General features: G+C 46.9%; 1 protein-coding gene across 2 annotated transcripts in view; it reads left to right on the forward strand.

The window, feature by feature from the left end:
* AQP9 (aquaporin 9) overlaps positions 1-24,498 on the forward strand; it is a 261,293-nt gene that overhangs the window by 195,168 nt on the left and 41,627 nt on the right. For both annotated transcript variants that reach the window (XR_015309178.1, XM_086959368.1), the window contains exons 4-5: positions 3,288-3,406; positions 15,096-15,313. Coding sequence is in view for 1 of the 2 variants with exons in the window: in XM_086959368.1 (XP_086815494.1) it covers positions 3,288-3,406; positions 15,096-15,313 (337 nt within the window). In the remaining variant the exon portion in view is untranslated. The remainder of the gene's footprint in view (positions 1-3,287; positions 3,407-15,095; positions 15,314-24,498) is intronic.

Here is a 24,498-nt window from a genome sequence, read left to right on the forward strand (position 1 = left end):
CGCCAGTGCCATGTGGGCGGTGGCGATCTGCCCGTGATCCTAATGGGCCCCTTTGTGTCCATTTAAAGGCTTCATAATGATTTAGTGGGGATAATTGGCAACTTCATCCATTGACCAGTACAAAATGCACCTCATAAATCATTGCTGTTTGCATAAAAAAACCTGCTTGTACAAAAACTCCAAATGTCCTGGCCTTACTCTAAAGACTATATAAAACTTCGATTTCAAATATAGCATATGATCCTTGTTTTTTAAGGGATGCTGTTCATTTTCTCAAAAGGGTTTTATTCTGTCCTTTTAAACATGTATCAATTAAATTAAATACACAGTGGAGTTCGAACAAGATACAGTGATTGACGGTTGTGTGTATGGTTGTACAGATTGCTTAGTGGAAGAGTACAAAACTGTATACTAGGGATGAATGGAAGGCCTCCGTCAGTGTGTCGATGATTTATGTAAGACTCCGCTTATCAGTTAGCAGCCAGTTTTTCGGTTTACAAGTGTATGTCCTGTATTCAATATGCAAGAAAATATAGATTATTTTTGTTGTCTTGATGTGTCTTCCTACCTTTTGTCCAAACCCTACACTGATGGAAAGGAAACAGGCACCTAGGAAAGCAGTGTTGGAATGAGCACATCTGCTGACGTGTTGCCTGAAGCCAATCTTGTTGCATAGCAACAACTCCCTCCACCCTGACCCCATTATCAATGGGGAGATGTTTATCACACCCGGATAGAGTTCTCACACTCCCTTAACTTTTTGGCAGATAAAACCTACCGGATATTAACAGGGAAAAAGCCTGTTACTAACCAGAACTGGACCTTGTGGATTTTGGTACAGTAGCCACCAAATTATGCATGTTAGTCCTCAAAATGTTTGAATAGGAACATATCATCAAGCCCTAACACCCTTTTCCAAAAACAAACCACATTCAAAGGAAGAACCCCATCACTTAGTAAATACATATGACAACATCATGCAAAGTGCAATACGTTCTCCACAGAATACTATAAACAATCCAAATAACATTTGTAACAACTTTATTTCAGTTTTATTATAACTGAGAACATGGCCATATATCAATTAACGTATAAGAAACTCAGGGTGTGAGTGTCATGACTGCACGATTTGGTAACCGATATTACAGCACACCTTGAGAGCTTGAAAAGCAATATAAGGTTAATAAATTGACATATCTACATTTCCATACCATCAATGGTGCTTTCAGAGGCGGGTGACATGGCACACAAAGTATACCTGCACTACAAGGTTAGCTATCCCGGATAAGGGACGGTCCCTTGTCACATATTACTTGAAGATCAGCAAAATGTTTACTAATGTTTGCATTCTATCATTTACTAAAGCAGGTAGTTTTTCCGCTGCGTAACTAGTCCATAGTTTCATCCATCATATTGATAATGGGGGGCAGATTGTAATTTCCAGCCGAGCTTTTTAGTAGATCTACTAACTAGAAGAAGATGTGATAAGTGTGCTTGTTAATGTTATGAATAGATATACAATATATTCGCTGAGGTCACTCAGTTGTAAGATAATGTGTCCATTAAGGCACAGCTGTGGATTCAGGACACCACATATGTTGCAAGGATTCCTCGTTTACCACATTTCTTCCATGATCAAGTATTGATAACTGGTTTAATTTCTTCATTTGTAAAGAGTTTGGGCATAACTTGCGTAGTCTGCTGTAGTTTAATTATGTGAAATTACAGTGAAATGCAAGATTATGTAGGATTATGCAAGGAGCATGAATCACTATTTTCTTAGCACAAAAGGCACTCTTGCTTCCAGAATGCGGATGCCTTTTGCACTAAGAATATAGCAACAAATGCAGCAGAACAGGAACAGCAGCAGCAGCAGCCAGTAGTTGCTTCTGTGCTCTTAGGTTGGCTTTTTTGCCCTAAATTACACAAAATTATGCAAATGGGCATAATCAGGTAATGTTTGGTAATTTTACGTCACAAGAGTAATGCACATTACTGAAATTAGTCTGATTACTGTGGCATGCTGAAAGCTTTACCCAGACCTACTTCTAATAGAACACACCGAGGCCACTCCTCACTCCTGACCCTGGATCACTGCTCAGCAACATCTGTGTTCCTGTGACTGGGAAACTGCTCATTGTTCTTGGCAATATCAATAACTTCTCTCACGACCGAAACCCAAGATGAGGATTACTACTCCTTACTGTTAATGATGGACAGCTTTCAATTGACAAGAATATTGAAATCACTGTAACTCTGAACTGGCCAGCACAACACTTTTCAGTGACGTTCAAGCAAAGTCTGCCACTGTAGCACATGTTGGCGTGAGGTTCTTCCTCACTGACGCGCTGAGGTGTCACCATCCGAATGTCCATCCCCAGGTGAAAGTCAAAACATTTACAAACCACAAGTATACGGAAAGGTTCATTGGTTAACACCTCAGCCACAGCCCTCCACTCAACTGTCCTTTTTGGAATTTCCAGGCTCAGAGCATACATTCCATAATGAAGCACACACAAGTCCTTCATGTCCCAAAAATATTTTTGCTAGTGCTCTAGCGCAAACACCCTAGCCCTATTTGGGCTGATAGGTTTTGTGCCAGCTGACATATTAACCAAAAAACTCATTGCCATTAATTCCCCCAAAAATGCACTTTTGAGTGCCTTATATTGTTGCCATATATGTTGTCTCTCTTAGTTCCATGTAGTCAATCTCAGTTGCCCCCTTAGCACAGATAACTAGCAAAAGGCATGCTCAATTGCCTAAAGAAAAAATTACAATACGGTGAGAATGGCCAATTCAAATCTATCTTGGTTGAATAAATAGAGACTGTATGGCCTCTGCGAGCTAATGGAATTACCAATTAATAGAATACTGTCTTACAAATGATGTAATCATCCAGATCCTCCATAAACTACTACTCTTGTGAAACTCCTAGTCAGTATGGTATTGGGTAAAAGTATTGCTGGTAACAAGGACTTGTCAAGGACTCGCCCAGCCTCAACCAGTCAATGCATCAGCGGATAGCACATAAGGTTGTGAAATTACACAAAAATATATTGATTATCGAGATCCTAAACATTATATCTCTGCTGTGAATCTTTTTCAGTCTACTCTTTTGAACTTCCATTGTATATGGCTAAACCTTCTAGTGTTGATTGTTCGCTTCACATCTGTATTTTGCTACCTTATTAAATTGTGCGATAAAGTTTTTCTCAAGTATTGCTGCTTTATATTCGATAAAAAAAGTATCTAAATAAAGCCACTGATGCCTTATTCTTTTATAGATGCATTTATGTCCTTTGCTGATGGAAAGCTTGCAGTATCAGGACCAAACGCAACAGCACATATTTTTGCCACGTATCCCGCACCATTTCTTTCCATCACAAATGGGTTTGGAGAGCAGGTAAGTATGCAGCAGTCTCAATCCTGTGACAATTATGTACAGCAGTTACTTTGACTGTAAACTTCTAAACTACATACCAAGAACATCAGATTGTAAACTTTTAAACTACATGCCAAGAGGGTTTATAAATTCAACTGGATCTTTCTGGAGTAGGACAATCTCTTGTGTTTAGGGAAAGATTGAGACAAGATCCTTCTACGCAGAGGAGATTATTGAATATAGTCAAAAATATCTGTGTGGTGACCATGGACATCCTTGACAGGCCAGGGATGCACTGGCAGAACTTTACCTTGCACATTGGTGGGGCACGCAGCAAAACGTTGTCAAAAGTGACATCAAGATGCTAAAGGAGCAAACCCATGACTTTTCCAGAAGAAAAGTGAATTAAGATATCAGAATGTACTTCAAACAAATTGATCCAGATGAGATGAGATGGAGGTGTGCTTTACAGGTTCAGGTGGACAGCTGTCATTAGTAACATTGGTAATGGACAGTTAGGCTTGAAGACCCAGAGGAAAGTACATTTGCCCTTATATGGTTCCACCTGTAGAATCAGTGGGTCAGGACCTCCAGAGAAGGAATGGATCAGGAAAATAAGATCCCTGAATAACACTAGTGCCAGAAAACAATGACGAATTCGTAGTTGTGACAGTGTCCACATTTCTAAGCAGAACAGACAGCGAAGTAGATGGGATTTTCTTTGTTTTTTTAGCAGATGTGAATGATGATGGTAGATACATGACTCTCTCATTTGGGAGCAGTGCTGGGGCAGGGAAACGATATTTGTATGCCTTCCCATTTTTATTGTTAGTAAAACTGGATGCCTCTACCTTTTTGTTCTAAATGTACAGACTGAACAGGCGGATCAATCATAAGCTAATAAGACTTGGTCTATCCCTAATAGGAACAGTCTAACCCAAATGCCTGGCCTGGTCTTTCGGCCAGATGTGGGTTCTGTGCTTGCTGTGTCTTAGGATCCTCTTCTTGTGTTTGTCCCTCCCTTGGACGATAGCTTTTGTACCATTCTTTGGATTAGAGGAGTTATATCCTTCCACTGCTTCCATTTGTGGACCTACTTTTTCTTTTGCTTTCAGCATACCATGGGAGTTTTTCTCTCCCATTCCCAAGCTCATCTATTGCTTCTTCCACCCATCACTGCCGGGCTCAGCATTGTTTATTCTATCCTGGCTCCTCTATTGCCACGCCCACTCATGTCTTGTTTTAAAAAAACTATTTTTTGCACTTAATTTTTTAACTTTTAAAGTGGACCCACAGCTGCAATTTGATGCTGGGCTTCCCCTTTCTCCATTTCTTTTATTTATCGCTCCAAGATGGGCATCCTGCATCATTGAATTGTAAATAAAAAACAAAATACAAATGGCAGCCATAGGAATACACCCAGATGTTTAGTAATACATGCATGCTTTTATGTAATAAAGCTGGAGCAAAAAGCCTAAATGATCACTGTGCATTGACATATACACATGCATGCATCTTCACCCTTGGGCCAGACATTGACTTTTTTGCCAATACTGTTCAGCATCAGCAACAAGCATTTCTTTTACTTTTGCTAAAGAAGTTAGGCATCAGCAATAAGCCATGGCAAAGCCAAAAGGTCAGCTAAAAGTCTTTCAAATGGAAGACTTATTGGGATTACCAATACTTGTTTCTCCTCTATTGATAGCGAACTTTGGGGTGTTGTGGCAAATCCATATGGCTGTTCCACTGCTACCACTCTCATTAAATATTCACATGGGCTGCAAGTGGAATCATAATGGTAGCAAATAACAACCCTGTCGACATATAACATATTTTCCTGCTTAAAAAATCAGGAATGTATCTGTTCCTGTGCAAAGTCATTGTGCCCCACTTAGGAGTTTGAGACTTGGCATCCAGTACTCTCAAAGTAGATTTGTTATGAGTTACTTGTGTGCCGAACATTGCAGGGACTTCATTCAGCAGATGGAGTTGACAAAAGAGCAGGGAATTTAAGAAGCTTTCTAATACAGCAATGAGCTATGTGGTGGGGTGTATGCTGCTCTCACTTCCCTTTCTCTGTGGATCTCACTTCCTCTTAACACTGGAGGCAGTGCTTAATTAGACCTGGTGGTTTCTGATGCTCAGCACCGCCATTTAATTATCAACACCGGCACTTGTAACTGTATGCCACAAGGTGACGCTGTCTGAGATGACCATAACAACAGTCAATTATTAATTCAATATACATTAAAAATAACATGTACCTGCCTCCCAAGCCATTTACATACCTTTGGAGCCTGGAATAGTCTGAATTGTCACACTTTTAGGAGTGTGATGTTTAGTAATTGTGCTGTTACTATCATTGGCAACATGGCAGGAGCAATGTGTCATGCAAGCTGCAGTGGCCTCCTGGCGAGAGCCCTGGCACTTATTTATTTACAAATTAAGCACTGACTGGAGGCATGTTGCTTGCAGTGATCTGGCCCCTTGGATCTAATGTATCCCATTCATGTCTGATGTGTTTTATGGCTTCCAAGCATCACCTTTCACTCCAGCATACACAGGGGTTTAGAACACCAACTAAAGGAAGGAGTAACTGTCCAAGGAGGTGACTAGTGTTCTCAACATTTCTGAGGGCTTCAACCTAGAATCAAGAAATTGATCTAAAAGTCAAAAGATGACTAGAATGTGCTAGTGACCTTTGGCCTAAACCATGTCCCTCCCCCCAGGTAGGAGTCTCCTTCAAAGTTGTCCTCTCTGCCAGAATATAGAAGGGGTTTGGAGCAAAAGACAACAAAACTCAAGCATCAGTGACTTTGAATGCTTCATTTGTCTTCATTGGACTGTCAAGTGTAAAGCTGGATGCCAGGCCCAACCTATTGTTAAACTTTTAGACAGTGTCAGTTTCAGGCATTTGGGTTCTGGATATTACACTAGAAAGATATGACCACAGTTTCCCTTTTGGCATCAAGATCTAGGGTCATTGCGACTCTTCTGCCCAGGAATCACCGTAGCAGTTCACTCAATATCAGCACAGTCAAGATATCCTGCAGAAAGGCACCATCATTCGTGTTCCTATAGGGGTGGTGGGATGCAATGTTATTAAATTCTATATTTGGACTTGAGTGTGTCACGATTTCCAGCGGGTTACCAGATTGAATATGGCAGATAAGTATTTGTACTAGATCTCTTTCAAGGTAGAGGCTATCCATTTGACCATTTGACCATTTCTCTTCTTCAGTCTGTGGGGTCGGTGTCCTCATAAGAGCTCCAATAGATCAATTGTGATAAGTACAAATTAATTTTATTTGGCTAATTCACCCGTGTTTTTCTCTTCTGATGGGGATAAGTCATGGGATAGGGTCACCTACCCTTGTGTGGATGATTGGCTGGTCCAAGCACTGTCTATCCATTAAGCATGTCAGGATACCCAAACAATATCACTCCAAAATCACTTTTTGTACCCTCAGTTTCTACACACATTTCTACAAATTTAGCTTTGTGATGTTGGTTGCATTTACTGACTTACTAGTTAAACATGATTGTGAACATACCACATTTGTTGAAGTTTATTGGAGAGAGTTGTGAGGTGTTTTATGTTTTATATGTTCTTGATTGCATTCTGGTTTGAAAGTGTTCAAAAACTGCTTTAAAACCCCATTTAAAATTTTATGGTCGATTTCCAGGAGAACATTCAAAATTTGGTGGACTTTTGGTCAAACACTGAATATGTTCTGGACGATAAATTCGTCCTAGTCCAAAATCAGTTGTGCCCTCATCTTTCATACATATTTCTTGGAACCATGTCTAGAACTGAAATGAATAGAAGCATTGACTGTCCTTTCACCTTTCATAGTTAGATCCTTCATAATCAGACCCAGTCAAATTATGGCATTTCTCATCGTCCCTTGGCCATTTTGACTTCCTGTTCAAGAGCAAATGATGACACGCATTTCCACAGTCAAAAAATCACGCTCCACCACAAGCCTTTGGTCTGTCTCGCCCTTTCCTAGAAAACATTCAGGGGCTTATTTATGAGCCCTTGCGTCACTTGCGTAGCTGGTGTGTCACTTTTTGTGACACACCAGTGGCGTAGAAAATGCACCAGGTTGCATCATTTTTACAAAGTGATGCATCTAGGTAGATGTGTCACTTTGTACACCCCGTGCCGCATTATACTTGTGCTAGGTATAATGTATGAAGGGTGGGCCTTCCGACGCAAGTAAGCCTCATAGAAGTGACGTAGTGAAATCTATGAGATTTCACTGCACCACTGCTAGGACGCAAATGCCTCACAGCAGGCGTAAGACTGACGCAGGCACAGTTGAAATGGGACTTGCCCATGTGAAATGACCCATTGCTGAAGTTGCGTCACTTTTGTGACACACTCCAGCAATGCTTCATTTTTGCGCCCTCAGATATGTCAGAAATACTGACGTACCTTTCCATGGTCTGAGTTGACCCAGCCCTCCCTCTTTCCAAACACTTTGCAGTAGGTCCGCGGCGGCACATGTCAGATGCCGGCAGCCGCGGAATGGATTGATTGCAGTTTCCGTTTGACGTTCTAGCGAAGGAGAGCAGCACTCCCTGTGACCTCCGGACTCACCCCCGGGCGTCTCCATCAACGTTTCTTCTCCCTGCTGTCAATTCCAAGTGCAGCTTAGGGGAGCAGTTCCTCTCGTGACCTCCGGACTAATTCCCGGGTGCCCTGACCTACGTGTCTTCTCCCTGCCTTCAAGTCCTAGTGCAGAAATTTTATACCGTGTGAAGTCATTCTGTATTCTTGAAGCTCCTGCGTGCTTCCTGCAGAAAAGGATTCACCCCATCCACGTCCTGAGGAGAACCTCGTAATCACTAATGGTTCGAAACGCGTTGACCCCCAGCCTGTGACAAGGAAGAAGGGTGCAGCCAGGGAATAATTAATACCACTGTCTTTGGCCCTAGCTGTTCAATCCTAGAAACACCTAATCACAAGTTTTCTGAGACAGGCAGGCAGTTTCATTGTATTCCTGTTTCTGCCTGTCCATTGGTATATAATTTAAAGGACTGGTTATTTTTGTCAAATGCTCTTTATGTTTCAATTTGTATTGTATGTAGTTATTTGCTTGTTGGTGTCTTGAACTTTGAGTATCTATTGTGAACATTTTCTACACTTGTATATATTGCGCACATAATTGTCTGTTGTTCATTCAACTGTCTTGACAGATATGCCTTTGAAGACATACGGATAAATCAATGAAATTAAATTAAAAATGAAAATAAATTTTCTTTAAAACAAATGTGTGGTTCACGCAGCACAGATCGGCTGAGTGGGTCTTAAATAATTATAAAACTAATCTGATTAGCCACTTTGTTCTGTTTAGCGATTGTTGAGGTCCAGGCTGGTCAGTGATAGCACCCAAAACCTTCTTTTGTTGATTGTCTTGGTGCAAGTGCCCAGCCCCCGCACGTTCCATGTCATCAGTTTGTATCCCATAACCTCTGTGGGTGCCCTTCCGGGCTGGACATACAGTGCTATAGGAGCCCCTACCCGTGACTCTGAACAGTGTCTTGGTGCCAACTTCAAACCCCCCACCCAAACCCCTTCCACCCCCAAAAATCTCAAACGCCTCAAAACTCCCAGAACATCCCCCTCCTCCCCCACCCACGAGCAGACAGACAGCTAAAACCAGACATGCCATCCTGCCCTCCCCCTGCCGGTGCCAGGACGTGCACAGCCACCCCATCCGATCCACACAATATTCACACACACACACCCCTCAACCAGTATCTCCCACCCTCCCCCTTCCCAGCTCCCCGCTAGACCCAACTTGATCTAATAAGCATTGAGTAAAGGACAATTAGGACACACACAGTCCCCCTGCCCCGGAATCCACCCTCAACAGGTCGCAAGTCTGCCACTTCATCCCAATATCCCTTCATAGTCCGTAAAAGCCATAGGGCCCAGGAGCAACCAGGGACACATCCAAGGCCCCCCACACCGGGTACCACATATCAGAGACCAAACAGTACCTCAGGTCGGAGCCTACTCCGTCAGTGGCTCGGATAGTCCAGTCTCCGGGATCACCGGAGCCTCAGTGTCCGTACCAGGCACAGGATCCTGCAGGGTGTCCGGACCCAAAATGTCCGCAGGAGCAGAGCAACCCAGAGACTCCGGGTCCGCCCCCCCGGGGGGCTTCAGCAACAGGGCACCATCCTCACCCACCATGATGCCAGGTCCCCCAGGGTCCCCAGAGCCGGAGTGCCGTCTTCGTCTCCACTGGCGGCGCCTCCGAGGGAGGGTCCCCCACGTCTCACAGGGCCCCCCTCGTTCTCCTGGAGGTAATTCATCGCCCCTGATCTCCAGCCATTCCCAGACCTCCGCCGGGGTCTCAAAGAATTGTGCGCGTCCTTGTAATATCACCTTGAGCTTGGCCGGGTATAATAACATATACTGCAATTTCATGTCCCGGAGCTTTTGCTTCACGGCAAGATCGGACTTCCACTGCTCCTGCACCTGTTGGGTGAAATCGGGATATATGGAGACACGACTATTTTCAATAGTAAGGTTCTCTGCCTCCCGTGCTGCCCGCAATATACAGTCCCGGTCCTTGTAGTTTAGGATCTTAGCAATGAGCGCTCTCGGGGGCTCCCCCGGGCGCGGAGGTGGAACCAAGGCCCGGTGTGCCCTTTTGATAAAAAAGACACTCGACAGGCCCTGGGGACACAGGTGGGTGCGAATCCAGGTCTCTAGGAAGTGCTCGGCATTACCCGCCTCCAATCGTTCCGGAACACCCAGGACCCTGATGTTACTGCGACGCACCCTACCCTCTGCATCCTCAGCTCTGCGCTCCAGGGCATGCGTCGCGGCCGTGAGGTGCTTTACTGTCTTTTTCAGGGAGGCCAATTCACCTTGTAATTGAGTAATGTTACCTTCGGCGTCCGAGACCTTACCCGACACCTTTCGAAGATCCGTTCTCAAAAGATTAACATCGATGGACACCGTCTCTATCTGTCTCTGGAGCGCGGTGTGGGACCCCTGGATAGCCTTTAGTAGCTCTGCTCTAGACGGCTCCACTGGCTCATTCGCGCCCTCCTCCTGGCCGGTCTGCCGCGTAATGCGCTGCAACGGGAGCCGCGGCGTTGTGTATTGCATAATGGTGTTGGGTTGAGTAGATTTCGACATCCTGCCCCTTGGCATCGCCGGTTGCAGAATAACCTCAACAGTCTCTCCAGGTACGATGCAGAATCCTTCCACAGCCACTAAGCTCCTACCCTGGGCCTGGAAACTGCTCCTCCGGCCGTACGCCTGATGGCCTCGATGACACCACCAGATCCCCGCTCGGGCCGCCAATAAGCCAGAGCCTCAATCCAGGACCACCTGCACCCATGCTGTGAGAACGTAGAACCGGTCTCCTAAGGTCCACAAAGTTCGACTTCGCCACCAGGGCAGGTTCGTCGGGGGGGGGCAGCCCAGGGCCTCACTTCGCACCCCCCGGCGTCATCCGACAACCGACCGGGGCTGGTGTCCAACAACCAGACTGAGTTCTCTGATCCCAGGATCTGCTACACGGGCCGCTTCCCCTCTTCCTCCTAACAAGCTGTGAGGCCCAAGGCAATCCAGTCGGGACCAGGCGCCAGGAGTGGGACGGCCAGACATTCACCTGTGCGCCCAACGCCACAGTCTCCCCACAGCACAGGGCGGTCACTTCCAGACCAGCGCCCCCTCTGGGCAGCTCAGTGTCCCAATCCGACCCCCCAGGGGTCCGCTCGACAACGCAGGGAGCCTCCCGAGAAGATCAGGAGCATGTACTGGCAGGCATAAACCCCCCACTTATCAGGGCGACGGTGGGGGCCGGGACACACAGACAGACCTTGGGGGCGAGGGCCTCAGTCACCGCGGGGCTGGAGCGGTGCTCCCAACTGGTCCCCCAGTGAGCGCCAACACAGGGAGGCAAGTCCGCCGCAAGGGGACACCCAGGCGGCACTCGGTGTTTATCCCCGTCTTCAGGGGTCCATAGCAGGATGTCGGGCTCTGGAGGCAGGTTCACTCTGGGAGGCGGGCGGCCCGACCCACGGCCGCCCGCAGCGACGTCGACAGAGGCAGTCCCTCAAGACCCTGGGCCCCTCAGCAGGAGGCCAGCAAAAACGTCCCAGGTATGTCCAGCAGCCCGGCGGGGGTACCGCAAGACAACCCCTCGAGGCAGCGTGCCCCCGCAGACCACAGGGCCAGGTTTAAGTGTCCGCCCGCAGCGCTCCCCGGGCAAGATGGCGGGGCGTCTCGGCTCGGGTAGGGAGCAGTGCCAGACCTCAGCGCCTCACCACAGCTCGGAAGCCCCCCCCGCCGCCGTCCACGCAACGGCCGCCAAGTCCATGCGGGCAAGGGCCACCGCTCCCAGCAAGGCTGATCCGGTCCAGAGGGGGCTGCGTCTATCACCAAAGGGGCCTCCGGGGGGAAGGGCGTCCCGCTCCCGGGTCCCCAAGCAGGCGACCAGCAGACCGACAAGCCAGGCGAGCCCTCCAGTCACTCTCAGCTAGCAGCGAGGCAGGGCCCCCGATGGCATCAGGCCCCGCCGATGTCCAGGTAACTGCTCCGCTTTCAAGTCACCCCAGAAGGCAGGGCCACCACATCTGCACCTTCCGTTCTAGGCCCAATCCCCGGCCTCTTGTAGGTGGCCAGCTGGCCCCTGAGCACCATTCCGCCTCCTTCGGGTCCTCCACAAGCCAGCACCGCAAATCGCCTTCCAGGGGGTCCCTCGGCTCTCACTTTCGGGATAACTAACGCTCAAATAGGATCATGAAACAGATTTTCGGGTCTGCAGGATCGGAGCTGGAGGAGCTCACGTCTTGTCGGCCATGCTGCTTGGCCACGCCCCCACATTATTACATTTTCAGCAAAAGTTGCAGAGTGCACCACCATGAGCACTTGCTCCTCCCACCAGCACATATGCAAATTAGCATGGCTGGAGGCGAAGCAAGTACCCATGGCCGTGCCCTGCAGTTGTTTATAAGTCAGATTGTCAAAAACAAACACATTGTTGTCAAGACAGAACTCGCCATTTGAACAATCATCAGTGAATGCTGGAACATGGGCATTGGTCTTTTGCCTAAAAAGTGGTGTAATGCATTAAGACCATCAGTGTGTCTTATGCTCGTGTAGAGTGTATTAACAATAGACCTGGGCGGTAAATTCCGTTGTGCTTGCGGAAGTTGCGGAATTTGGGTAATTTCGCGCTCTGCGGAGAGTGCAAAGTTGCCAAAAAATTCTACGTACTGTGCCTTCGCGGTATTTTTTGCTTGTTTGCATTCTCAAAATGCGTGTTCTCAAGATATTTCCCCCGAGCATGCAAACAGTGATCGCAAACAAGACAAAAGCATTGCGAACAAGCAATTTTGCGTGTTCGCTGAATTTCTGCGTGCTCGCGGAGATTTCTTACCATTTCGCTGAATTTTGCTTAGCGTGACTACTCAAATTCCACCCACCCCTAATTAACATCAAGGGTCATTAGTAGGTAGTTCATTTCCAATTTTACATCATAAATCTTTCTGAGGAAGTCCCCTGTATCCTTGCTGTATGCTGGAAGTCCCTGCACAAACGCTGTAGGAAATGGTCTATGTATCTAGAGGTCTTTTCCAAGAGTCCGCCAATTGCAGCAATTATTGGTCTTCCAGGTGGGCACACAGGGTCCTTGTGAATCTTGGGAAGTAGGTATAGTTGGGGCAGTATAGGATAATCACACGTTAGATACTCAAATTCTTGTTTGGTGAGTAGACCTGCACTCTTCCAATCGTAGAGGGCTTTGTGAAATCTATCTTTAATTCCTACTATGCTGTTAGGGCTCACACGGCTGTAACATTCTTTGTATAACAGTTGTTTGTGGGCTTCAATGTTGTACTGGTCTAGGGGCCAGAGGACGACATTTCCCCCTTTAGCTGACCAGCGAACCACCACCTCTTGTCTTAGTTTGGTTTTATTCAGCAATTCGTTGTACTTAGTCATTTTGTTTTGATTACTGGTCACAAATTCTCTGCTACTCTTGTATGCCAATTCTTTAACCTTTTCAGTGCTCATGACAAGGTCAACTCGTCATGGGTTTTACCTGCCCTGTGCTTATGACGAGTTGACCTTGTCATGATTCTATAGAATTCAAGGAATGTCAGCACAGGACGGGAAAACCCCTTAACAGCCAAGGTGTTAAGATCTTTTATGACATTTTCCACGAAAATATCCAAGCCATCCTTGGTCATCATGGGCATAAATTTGGATCTCGGTTTGAACGGTGTTTTGGTGGTGCTAGATGTTTCAAGCCCGATGTTGTGGCAAATTCCATTATCGTTTCTGGATTAAGTGTGTCTTCCATATTAACAAGGTCTTGTAGCTGGGCCATGTCTTTTACTGTTAGTGAATTAGGGTAAATTTCAGTTTCACTAGTGTTAGAGCTGTTTTTTACTGTGTGAAAAAAATGTTTTTGAAGTTTGAGTTTCCTCACGAAATGAAAGAGGTCTATTCTGGCCTGGGCATAGTCGAAATTGTTTTTGTTGCAGAACATAAGGCCAAGTGAAAGAATTTGGTTCTCTTCAGGTGAATGCTCTATCTTAGTTAGATTGATTACTGTGTTTGCTGTATCAGTGTGGGCGCTCATCTGCGTCGATTGTTTCTCTGTGTGCAAGTGTTTTTGCTTTGTTTGTCCTTTGTCCCACCATCTGTTCTTTCGTTTCCTGTTGACTGGTTTTTTGGAACATTACTGTTCTCTGTCCTCGGTGGTCGTGGTCTTAGGCTCAGAAGTCTTTCCTGCACCACCATGGGTGCTTTATATATTGGGCAGAGGTGCTAGCAGGAAACGGGCACATATGTGAGGTCCCAATTGTGCGTGTGTGTTTACTTATATAAATATATGTTCATATATATATATATATATATATGTATATATATAAATATATATTTTTTAATATATATAAACACACACGCACAATTGTGACCTCGCATATGTGCCCGATTCCTGCTTGTACCTCTGTCCAATTCTTGCCTATGATAGACTTCATTGACAACCAAACTGTAAAATCTCATGTGAGATGCCTATAGAATTTTGCAGACCACCCTGTTGAGGTGCTTTGAGACTAAAGTACTTCCCTTTTCAATAATCCCAGCCATGGGCTGGACAGTCAGTTATTGTATCTGTTGTGTGACTGCTTGAGTTTTGAGTCTCTAATCCCCACACTACCGCCCAGAAAAGCCTTTGACTGCTCGCTCTCACTACCTTGAAAGTCAAGTGCAGATGGGGATACTTGGCCAAGTTTGCGAAGCCATTGTAGAACGGACTCTAGGACACAAGAGGCAAATTATCCCAACCACCATGGTTGTGTCCTAGTTGCACCTGCTTGCCCTGTGGCCCCTCCTACGAGGACAGACAATAGGTTAAGGGGGCAGGGGTTCAATGTAGAAAGGGAAGAAAGATTATTCCACAGTGTTAAAAAAATGGAACTGCTTTCTTTCCAGTAATTTATTATATGGTTATCTGTCTAAGGGTTAAGATTCAACTCAAGTATGTAAGAACTAGGAAGAGGAAAACAGATGTGTGGGTACTGTATTTTCCCCTGCATACTTAGAAGTAACATCCCCCAAATACGTTGTTATTAGAACAAATTATATTTGGAGTGAAGACATCTTTGAAATGAGATACACTTTTGAACACACCTTTGAAGTTTGCTATATTTTCTTCCCATTGAACAGGTGGCATCAACAGCTCTTCTCGTTATTTCTGTGTTTGCTATTTTCGACTCCAGAAATAAAGGGGCACCTCACGGAGTGGAGCCGGTGGCTGTCGGTCTGCTCATTTTCCTTCTAGGCTGTTCCTTAGGGATGAACTCTGGCTGCGCCATGAACCCGGCCAGGGACCTTGGCCCAAGAATGTTCACTGCAGTGGCAGGATGGGGTCTTGAAGTTTTCACGTAAGTTCTGTCTAATGAGATTTTGTCTGCTTATTACAAATTTCAATAAAGTAAGTAAACATTAAGAGATAGTATGAAAATAATATGTAAGAAAAGTAGAATAGAACCTAGCCTGTGTTGGTCAGCAGAAGCACCCACGTGTTGCCCTGGTGTCTGTTCATGCCAGTGCCTTCCTACATTTGAACAGCGGCGGCTCATCCGCTATGGCGCAGGAGTGTCAGCCCCTGCCAACAGGCAAAAAAATGAAAAATAAAACGATAATAAACCTGTGTTTGTTATCATTTTTTTTCTCTGAAGCATTGTATCTAGGGTGCCTGTCACGGGGATGACAGGCAGAGGGGGAGTGGTAGGTGCACTGTTATCAGTGCACATGACAGATGGCCAACCCGTCATGCGCACTGAAGCTGTCTCCAACCCAGCTGCGTTGCCGGGTTGGAGACTGAAGGCGCAGGATCCCAGTCTACCTGGGAGCACAAATTCAAAGTGCTCTGGACAATTCTGATGCTGCTCTCAGACCAGCGTCAGGATTGGCCGCTAGGGATTCTGGGAGCCTGTGCCTGCAGTACACGGAGCCAAAGAGGAGCGTCGGAGTGGCAGGTATGGTTTTTTAGGTCTCGCTCTCGGGACCTATTGTCGTTGAGATGCCTCTCAAGGGAGACAGACGGGGGCACGCGCGGCGATTCTGGTCTGTGGACGCGCACGTCCAGCCCGGCGCCGTGCACATCTGTTGCTCCACATTCACACTCACGGAAGCATACACACACACACACACACAGGCACAAACGCACACACCCCTCCTCCCTCTTACCTTACCGGGCTCTTGTCTTACTACTGTTCTACTATTTGTGACCCCAAAAAATGTCTCTCACCTCGGGAATACCTCTTCTTTTGCTTTTCTTCCCGGAAACAGAAACAAGATGGTGGTGCAAGTTGAGTCGTGTTAGTCCCACCCCTCCACTCCTTTCTTATTGGCCAAATACAACGCGGAAGCCGATCCTGTGGGTCTATTTTCAATCGCACTAGATGATTGGAGGCTACATCGGGCCTCACGCTCTCCGATTGGCGAAGAAAAAAAAAAAAGGCCGGTGAAATAATCCACCTCTGCCATTGGTTAGAGCTGTGTGGGCGGGTGTTCTGTCTTTTGCTTCCGGTGATATTACTGAGCTAAAGAATGGTGCTAGTGATAGATATGTGTACTCTGATTGGGCGAATCATTCATCCCACACGAGTATAGTAAACGAAGAGTCCAGTCCTGATTGGTAGGCGATCTCCAGGACTTCGTTGTGGTTGGTTTCGAGCTGGTTATCTTACATCGGCACGTGTGGTGTTTCTGAAGCGGGAAAATGGCGGCCGTGACAGCAGCAGGTGGGGCGCCCGGTACCGGCGGGAGTCGTGTATCCAGTGGTAGAGATTTGAATTGTGTCCCCGAGGTGGCCGATAGCCTGGGAGCTGTGGCCAAGCAGGGGTACGTGATGCGAGCAGGAGTAACAAAAGGAGGGGTAAAGGGGATGTAACGAGGAAAGTGAGGGAACCCAGTTTGACAGCATGTGAGGCTACAAAGGACCAATGGGAGGGCATGTTAAGGTTATAGGATCAGCAACGGTTTTGACGGGGTTACCGGAGCCTCTTACATGTTCTCGCTAAAGTGTCACAGGATGGCCGTGGGTTTGGAGACATTGGAACTGTACAGTTGAAGTTTAAGGCACAACGTGGGTGGAACTTTCGGGGCAATGCTCTCTTGGACTTATCGCACGAATTGTAGACTGTACTACTACTTCTGTAGCCGTAGGTGCATTTTAAGGATGATTAGATGGGGACTAGGAGTTTTGCAAGGAATTCACAAACCTCCGTTAAATTTACGTCATGCTAACTCCCATTTATTCAATAATTAATTTTCTGCATAATATGACTTGGATACCAGCCGTTGGACCCCAACCTGTCATGGTGGGCGTGATTATGGATGGTTTCTCTTCTTCTAATATCCTTTGTTTGGACAATTGTCCCCATAAACGTAATCTTATTGCTCTCTCTTAATCTCGTTATGGAAGTTATGTTGCTAATTGACACTTGTGCCCAGTGGTCGAAGTGGGGGGTAAAAAGTAGGGTAACTGTGGGCGGAAAATCAGAGGGTGGGAATAACCCAAGGATTGGATCAGTGGGCAGAGCCAGAGGTGTGGCCCGAATGCGCAAACATCCCATGAATCAAAACTTCCCCTAGACCAAATGATCTCTCTCTAAGAAGAACATTAAACAGCAGAGTCATCTTGACATTTTTATTGTTGCTGAAAATTGCTGGAGGCCAGGAATGAGGCAGCAAGTGCTTTTAAAACTTTAATATACTTTCAAACATAATGTCTCCACCCAAAGTCAGCACCCGGTGGGGTCACACCGGTTGCACTGCCCTAGAGCTGGCCCTTCTCAAGGATCCTGTGACTTCAGTGACAGTTACCGTTGTTCTAGGCTGTGCTGCTTCGTAGACCTGCCGGCAAGACTAGAGGTGAACTTCAGTATGGATTGTGGTGGACAAACCTTTAAGGTTAACGCACACTTGCCACAGAAAGGGTCCACCTGATGGTGCTAAGACACCAGGGCTTCTAAGGTCTAGCATGGGATTGTGCTCTCTCAGGAGAGTGGTCTGGTGGACTGGTTATTAAGGCTAAACCTGGTTCCCAAATTCCAAATTCAGCAGCTCTGGTCATAGTGCCACATCTTTTCACCCACTGAACACCATACTGCCCCACTGAGAAAAACTCACACTGCCTTCAACTACAACCCAATTGTTGCCGGCTATAAACACCAGGATGCGGCTCAATTTCAACGACGCATAAGACACCAGCAATGTGTGGCCTAAAAAAAAGTAACAATATCCTGGAAAAAGCAAACCTCATAGGGAATGCAAAATTTTGCAAACTATGTGAAATGTAAGCAGGAATAACATGGTTATCATAACGCTTTTACACTCAATGTTCAGAAATCAGTGAGTGCTTTTGCCTGAAAAGTTAAGTATATGACTACAGGGCCCTGAATAGACCCATTTTAATGTATGAATTTGAATTTGAATTTAAAATATTTCTATAGCGCGACGTTCACCAGACGGTTTCTTGGCGCTTTAGGAACGTGGAGTGCAGAGGCAGAGAGATAAACAGAAATAGATTCAAAAGTGAATTCACAATGGAAAGGCTTGGCTGAACAAAAAAGTCTTCAGGCCCTTACGAAAGAAAGAATAATCTTTGGCCAGTCGTAAATGGGCAGGGAGGGAATTCCAAAAGGTGGGTGCCAGAAATGAAAATTTGGACCCACCCCATTTTTTTCTCTTAAAACGGGGAACCTGTAGGAGAGCTTGGGACGAGGACCGGAGCTCCCTAGTGGGAACATATTCCTTTAACAGGGCGGAGATAAAAGCAGGGGCAGTTCCCTGGCGTGACTGAAAGACCATACAGCCCATCTTAAAAAGAGAGCGTTGCCGGATAGGCAGCCAGTGTAGAGCCTTTAGAAGTGGCGTGGAGTGATGAGAGCGGGAGAGGCCATAGACTAGCCGAGCCGCCTGATTTTGCACTAGCTGGAGTTTCCTTAGACTGTAGGCCGGGATACCGTTATATAGGGCATTGGCATAGTCCAACCGGGAGATCACAAGGGCAGACATGATTAGTTTTAGTGCCAGAGGGGAAAAGAAACGAGAGACGGTGCGGATAGTGCGGAGGGTGAAAAAACAAGAAGAGACGACAGAGCTAACTTGTGAATGAAGGGTGAGGAGGTTATTCATTCTTATGCCAAGGGTCTTGACTGTAGGGGAGGGAGTGGGAGAGGGACCAAAGGAAGAGGGCCAAAAGGAAGAAGTCCAGGGACTGGAGGAGCCACCCGTGAGAACCAGCTCGGTTTTATCTGGGTTCAACTTCAAATGGTTGTGGCTCATCCAATCCCTGATGAAAATCATAACTGTTTGAAAATTAGAGATAGAGTGAGGAGAGGAAGAAAGATTAAAGACGAGCTGGAGGTCATCTGCATAATTATATACAGTGGCCTCCAGCTGCTGGAGTGCAAAAATGAGAGGGTAGATATACAGGTTAAACAAAAGAGGGGATAGAGAGGAACCCTGGGGAACACCACAGGTGATCTTAAGGGGAGTTGATGTGAAATCCCCCAGCCGGACTGCCTGGGTGCGGTCCCGCAGGAAGGACGAGAGCCAGACCAGGGCTGAGCCCCCGATTCCCGCCGCTCTGATACGTGAAAGCAAGATGGAATGGTCCACCGTATCAAACGCGGCGGAAAGGTCGAGGAGTACGAGAGCCTGGTGTTTGCCCTGGTCCAAGCCCTCCCTGAGTTCGTCCTGGACCGACACCACAACGGCTTCAGTCGAATGCCTGGGCCGAAATCCCGCTTGACAAGATGCCAAGCCGCCAGTTGCTTCCACGTGAGCACTGAGTACCGACGTGATATATCGCTCAAGCACCTTGCCTAAATAGGGTAGCAAGGAGATGGGCCGATAGTTGGTTGGGGAGGATGGGTCAACACCAGGTTTTTTTAAAATAGGTACGATAGAGGCCGATTTTAGGGCAGGAATTACAACCCCTTGTGCAAGAGAGCTGTTGAGGAAGGTAATCGGGGGCTGAGTGCAGACTGAGTAAATCCGTTGAAGGATATGGGCCGGACAAATGTCGGCCGGAGAGCCCGATTTTACCTTGGGGAGTAATCCCAAGAGAACTTCTTCCGTCAGGGGGGGAATCGAAAGTAAGCAGGATTGAACAGTGGGGGGAAGGGGATCAACATAGCTCGAGGAGGGGGGGGGGATGTTAGTCTTAATCTTAGAGATTTTGTCCAAAAAGTAATGATTCAGAGAATCACACAAGGCTTGGGTAGGAGGGAGGTTGGGGCTGGTCCTATCTGAAAAGGCCAACTCATTAACGATAGTGAAAATTTCTTTCGATTTATTCTCTGACGCTAAGATTTTGGAAGAGAAGTGAGCGGATTTGGCTTCTAAGATGGATTTTTTATATTCCTGCAACAGTGCAAGGTAGCGCGTTTTCTGTACTGGGCAATACTTCCTTCTCCACAGTCTCTCAGCTCGCCGGAGGGACAACTTTTTTTCCTTTAAATGTTCATTAAACCACCGGTTTGCCTCCTTAGGTCTTTTGGTCGATATCCGGCGTAAAGGGGCTATTGTGTTACATCCTTCCGTGAGCCAGGAGTCAATCACGACAGCTTGTGAAGAGGAGGGTAAGCCAGCCAGATCTGGGGAGGAATTTAACAAGGAGGATGATAGGGCGACAAGGTCGACACGATTCCAACTTCGTGCCCAAATGTTTTTTTGTGGCAGAGTCTTGGTGACAAGATTAATGTGGAGGGAAAAAGAGATGATAGCATGGTCCGACCATGGACATGGGGACACTAATAAAGAAGAGATGGCATAATTGAGGGACCAGACTTGATCAAGCACATGGCCACGTACATGAGTCGGGACATTGATGTGGGAGGTAAAATTCATTAATTGCAGTAATTCAGTAAATTGCTTGGAAGCTGGACATTCATATGGGTCATTGGGCCAATAATTAAAGTCCCCTAGTACTAAGACTGAGGCATAATTGACCGCCAGCGTGGCCAGTAGATCCTGAAAAGCTGGTATAAACAAAGGAGTGGGCTGGGGCGGCCGGTATGTTAGTAAGCAAATGAGCGGGGGAGAGAAGGTAGAGGAACGAACCACTAGGTGCTCAGTGGAATCGATGAGAGTAGAGGGGAGGAGCTGAAAATTATACTCCGACCTGGCGATAAACGCCACGCCACCCCCTTTCTTCTCTGCCAAGCGATCGGCACGAAGGGCCGCATACGATGGAGGAAGGGCAGCTAAGAGGGATGGGAGGGAGGACTCGCAGAACCAGGTCTCGGTTAGACACAGTATGTCAGGCTTGTGGGAATCAAGTAGGACAAACAGGTCTTGGTGGTGTTTCACCGCCGACCTGGTGTTGAGTAAGATGACTGACAGAGGGGAAGGGGAAGGAGAGGGGGAGAAGGGGAGCGGCGCCAATGGGGGAGTGAGGCCAAGGGAGGAGATGGTGCTAATAGTGGAAAACGCTAATGGCCAGTTTCCTTGTAAGGTTTTAAGGCCCTCGGATGACTTCGGCGCGCATTCGTCGCGCCCGCTGCGCTCGTCCGCTGCGCGCACGAGGACACATCGCAATTTATGCTAATTACCCCCGAGCAGCTGGACCGCTAAGTGCGGTCTGGCAGCCTTCAGGCTACACCCAAGATGGCGCCCGCCCGCCCTCCACACAATCGGCACGAGCAGCCGTGATGGACCGGGGCTGGGGAGGCCAAACAAGAAGGGGTGAGTGCGCAGTGCAATTATAAATTAAAATGTAGTTAAAGAGACAAAGAAACAATGCTAAAAGAGTGACACGGCGTCTGCATCCAAATCATGCAGAGACGATGCCAATGTGACGTTAAAAACTACAGTAATAATCACTGCAGCCTCACGCTGATCCAGTGTCCCCAGTGAGGAACAGGAGCTGCCACCACCTGCTCTCCCACAGCGAGCGCTGGAGATCCTGTCGATTTATGCTAATTACCCCCGAGCAGCTGGACCGCTAAGTGCGGTCTGGCAGCCTTCAGGCTACACCCAAGATGGCGCCCGCCCGCCCTCCACACAATCGACACGAGCAGCCGTGATGGACCGGGGCTGGGGAGGCCAAACAAGAAGGGGTGAGTGCGCAGTGCAATTATAAATTAAAATGTAGTTAAAGAGACAAATAAACAATGCTAAAAGAGTGACACGGCGTCTGCATCCAAATCATGCAGAGACGATGCCAATGTAACGTTAAAAACTACAGTAATAATCACTGCAGCCTCACGCTGATCCAGTGTCCCCAGTGAGGAACAGGAGCTGCCACCACCTGCTCTCCCACAGCGAGCGCTGGAGATCCTGTCGATTTATGCTAATTACCCCCGAGCAGCTGGACCGCTAAGTGCGGTCTGGCAGCCTTCAGGCTACACCCAAGATGGCGCCCGCCCGCCCTCCACACAATCGGCACGAGCAGCCGTGATGGACCGGGGCTGGGGAGGCCAAACAAGAAGGGGTGAGTGCGCAGTGCAATTATAAATTAAAATGTAGTTAAAGAGACAAATAAACAATGCTAAAAGAGTGACACGGCGTCTGCATCCAAATCATGCAGAGACGATGCCAATGTGACGTTAAAAACTACAGTAATAATCACTGCAGCCTCACGCTGATCCAGTGTCCCCAGTGAGGAACAGGAGCTGCCACCACCTGCTCTCCCACAGCGAGCGCTGGAGATCCTGTCGATTTATGCTAATTACCCCCGAGCAGCTGGACCGCTAAGTGCGGTCTGGCAGCCTTCAGGCTACACCCAAGATGGCGCCCGCCCGCCCTCCACACAATCGGCACGAGCAGCCGTGATGGACCGGGGCTGGGGAGGCCAAACAAGAAGGGGTGAGTGCGCAGTGCAATTATAAATTAAAATGTAGTTAAAGAGACAAATAAACAATGCTAAAAGAGTGACACGGCGTCTGCATCCAAATCATGCAGAGACGATGCCAATGTAACGTTAAAAACTACAGTAATAATCACTGCAGCCTCACGCTGATCCAGTGTCCCCAGTGAGGAACAGGAGCTGCCACCACCTGCTCTCCCACAATGTCCATTGCTTATATACTTACAAAACATAAGCAGTATCACATCCCTGGACGCAGAGCAGCAGTACACATTTTGTTTTCCAATCCACACATTGCAGTACCTCCAAGATTGGTGCACTAGTTGCAAACCCAGGGAAAACCAAGACAAGAAAACAAAAATAGCGCTTCACTGGCAAACTGTAAAAGTGGCGCTAATGTGTTTGGGTGTGAATAAAATCAATTTGACCAGTTTGCTACCACTCTGTCTTACTTTATTTAGTTATTTTTCATATTTCTAACATTTTGTTCCCAATGCTCCACTTAGGAATTAAAATGTCAGAAAAATATGACATTTCCAGCAAATGTGTTTTTCTGCTTTTGGATCCATTTCACAGGGTAGCAAATAAAAGATAGGAAAGAGAGTGAGAACCCTGTCTTGAAGTTACCCTTTCCAGTAAGAGAACTGCTAGACAGAGAGGGAATAAGAGAGTTGGAGGGTGGAGGGGCAGCTGAAGCGGCAGAGCAGAAGTGGACACAGTATTTTTCTTCTCTGGCCAAGAAGTAAAAAACAGAGTCCCGTTACTTCTCTGCCGCCCGTCTTTGAATGCCAGGAACGCCGAGCTTTATTTATAGGCGATGACAATTTCTTGCGTCCTGGGGCACACTTTCAAAATAAACAAGCAATTGCAATGCTATAGGTCTCGCATTTGTCAGAGTTAGAGCTGTTGGCGTTGTAAATGATAATTACTTTTACCTATGTATTTTGTATTGGAGTGTAGTGGATCTAGGAACAGAGACACAACTGCAGCACTGTCTAGAGCGCTTAGAATGAGGAATTACCAAGGAGACCCGAGAAGCAAGTATCTGCACTTTGTAGAGGACTTAGAATGAGGAATTACCGACGGGATCAGAGAAGCAGCTAGCAGCACTGTCTAGCGGAAGTAGAATGAGGATTTACAGATGAGACCAGAGACGCAGCTGCAGCACTGTCTAGAGGACTCAGAATGAGAAATTACCACTGGGACCAAAGATGTAGCTGCAGCACTGCCTAGAGGGCAAAGAATGAGGAATTACCACTGGGGCTGAGACGCAGCTGCAGCACAACCTAGAGGACTAAGTATAAGGAATTACCACTGAGACCAGAGTAGCAGCTGCAGCACTGTCTAGAGGACTGAGAATAATGAATTACCACTGTGACCAGAGACACAGCTGCAGCACTGCCTAGAGGATTTATAATGGGGTAGTTAATGACAGGACCAGAGAAGCAGCTGCAGCACTGTCTAGAGGACTAAGAATGAGGAATTACTACTGGGACAAGAGAAGCAGCTAGAAGCACTGGCTAGAGGACTAATAATGAGGAATTGCCACCGGGAAGAGAGATGCAGCTGCAGCACTGCCTAGAGGACTTAGATGAGGAATTACCCCTGAGAACAGAGACGCAGCTGCCACATTTGTGACCAGATAAAGAACAAGATTCACAGCCCTGTTTACAGAAACAAAGCAACAGAGCTTGAAGCAAGTAAAAATAATTAATGCTAAAAAACAAAAGATTGAGTGAAAGC

Source organism: Lissotriton vulgaris, chromosome 2_2, assembly GCF_964263255.1.
Source record: "Lissotriton vulgaris chromosome 2_2, aLisVul1.2, whole genome shotgun sequence".
NCBI lineage: Eukaryota > Metazoa > Chordata > Amphibia > Caudata > Salamandridae > Lissotriton > Lissotriton vulgaris.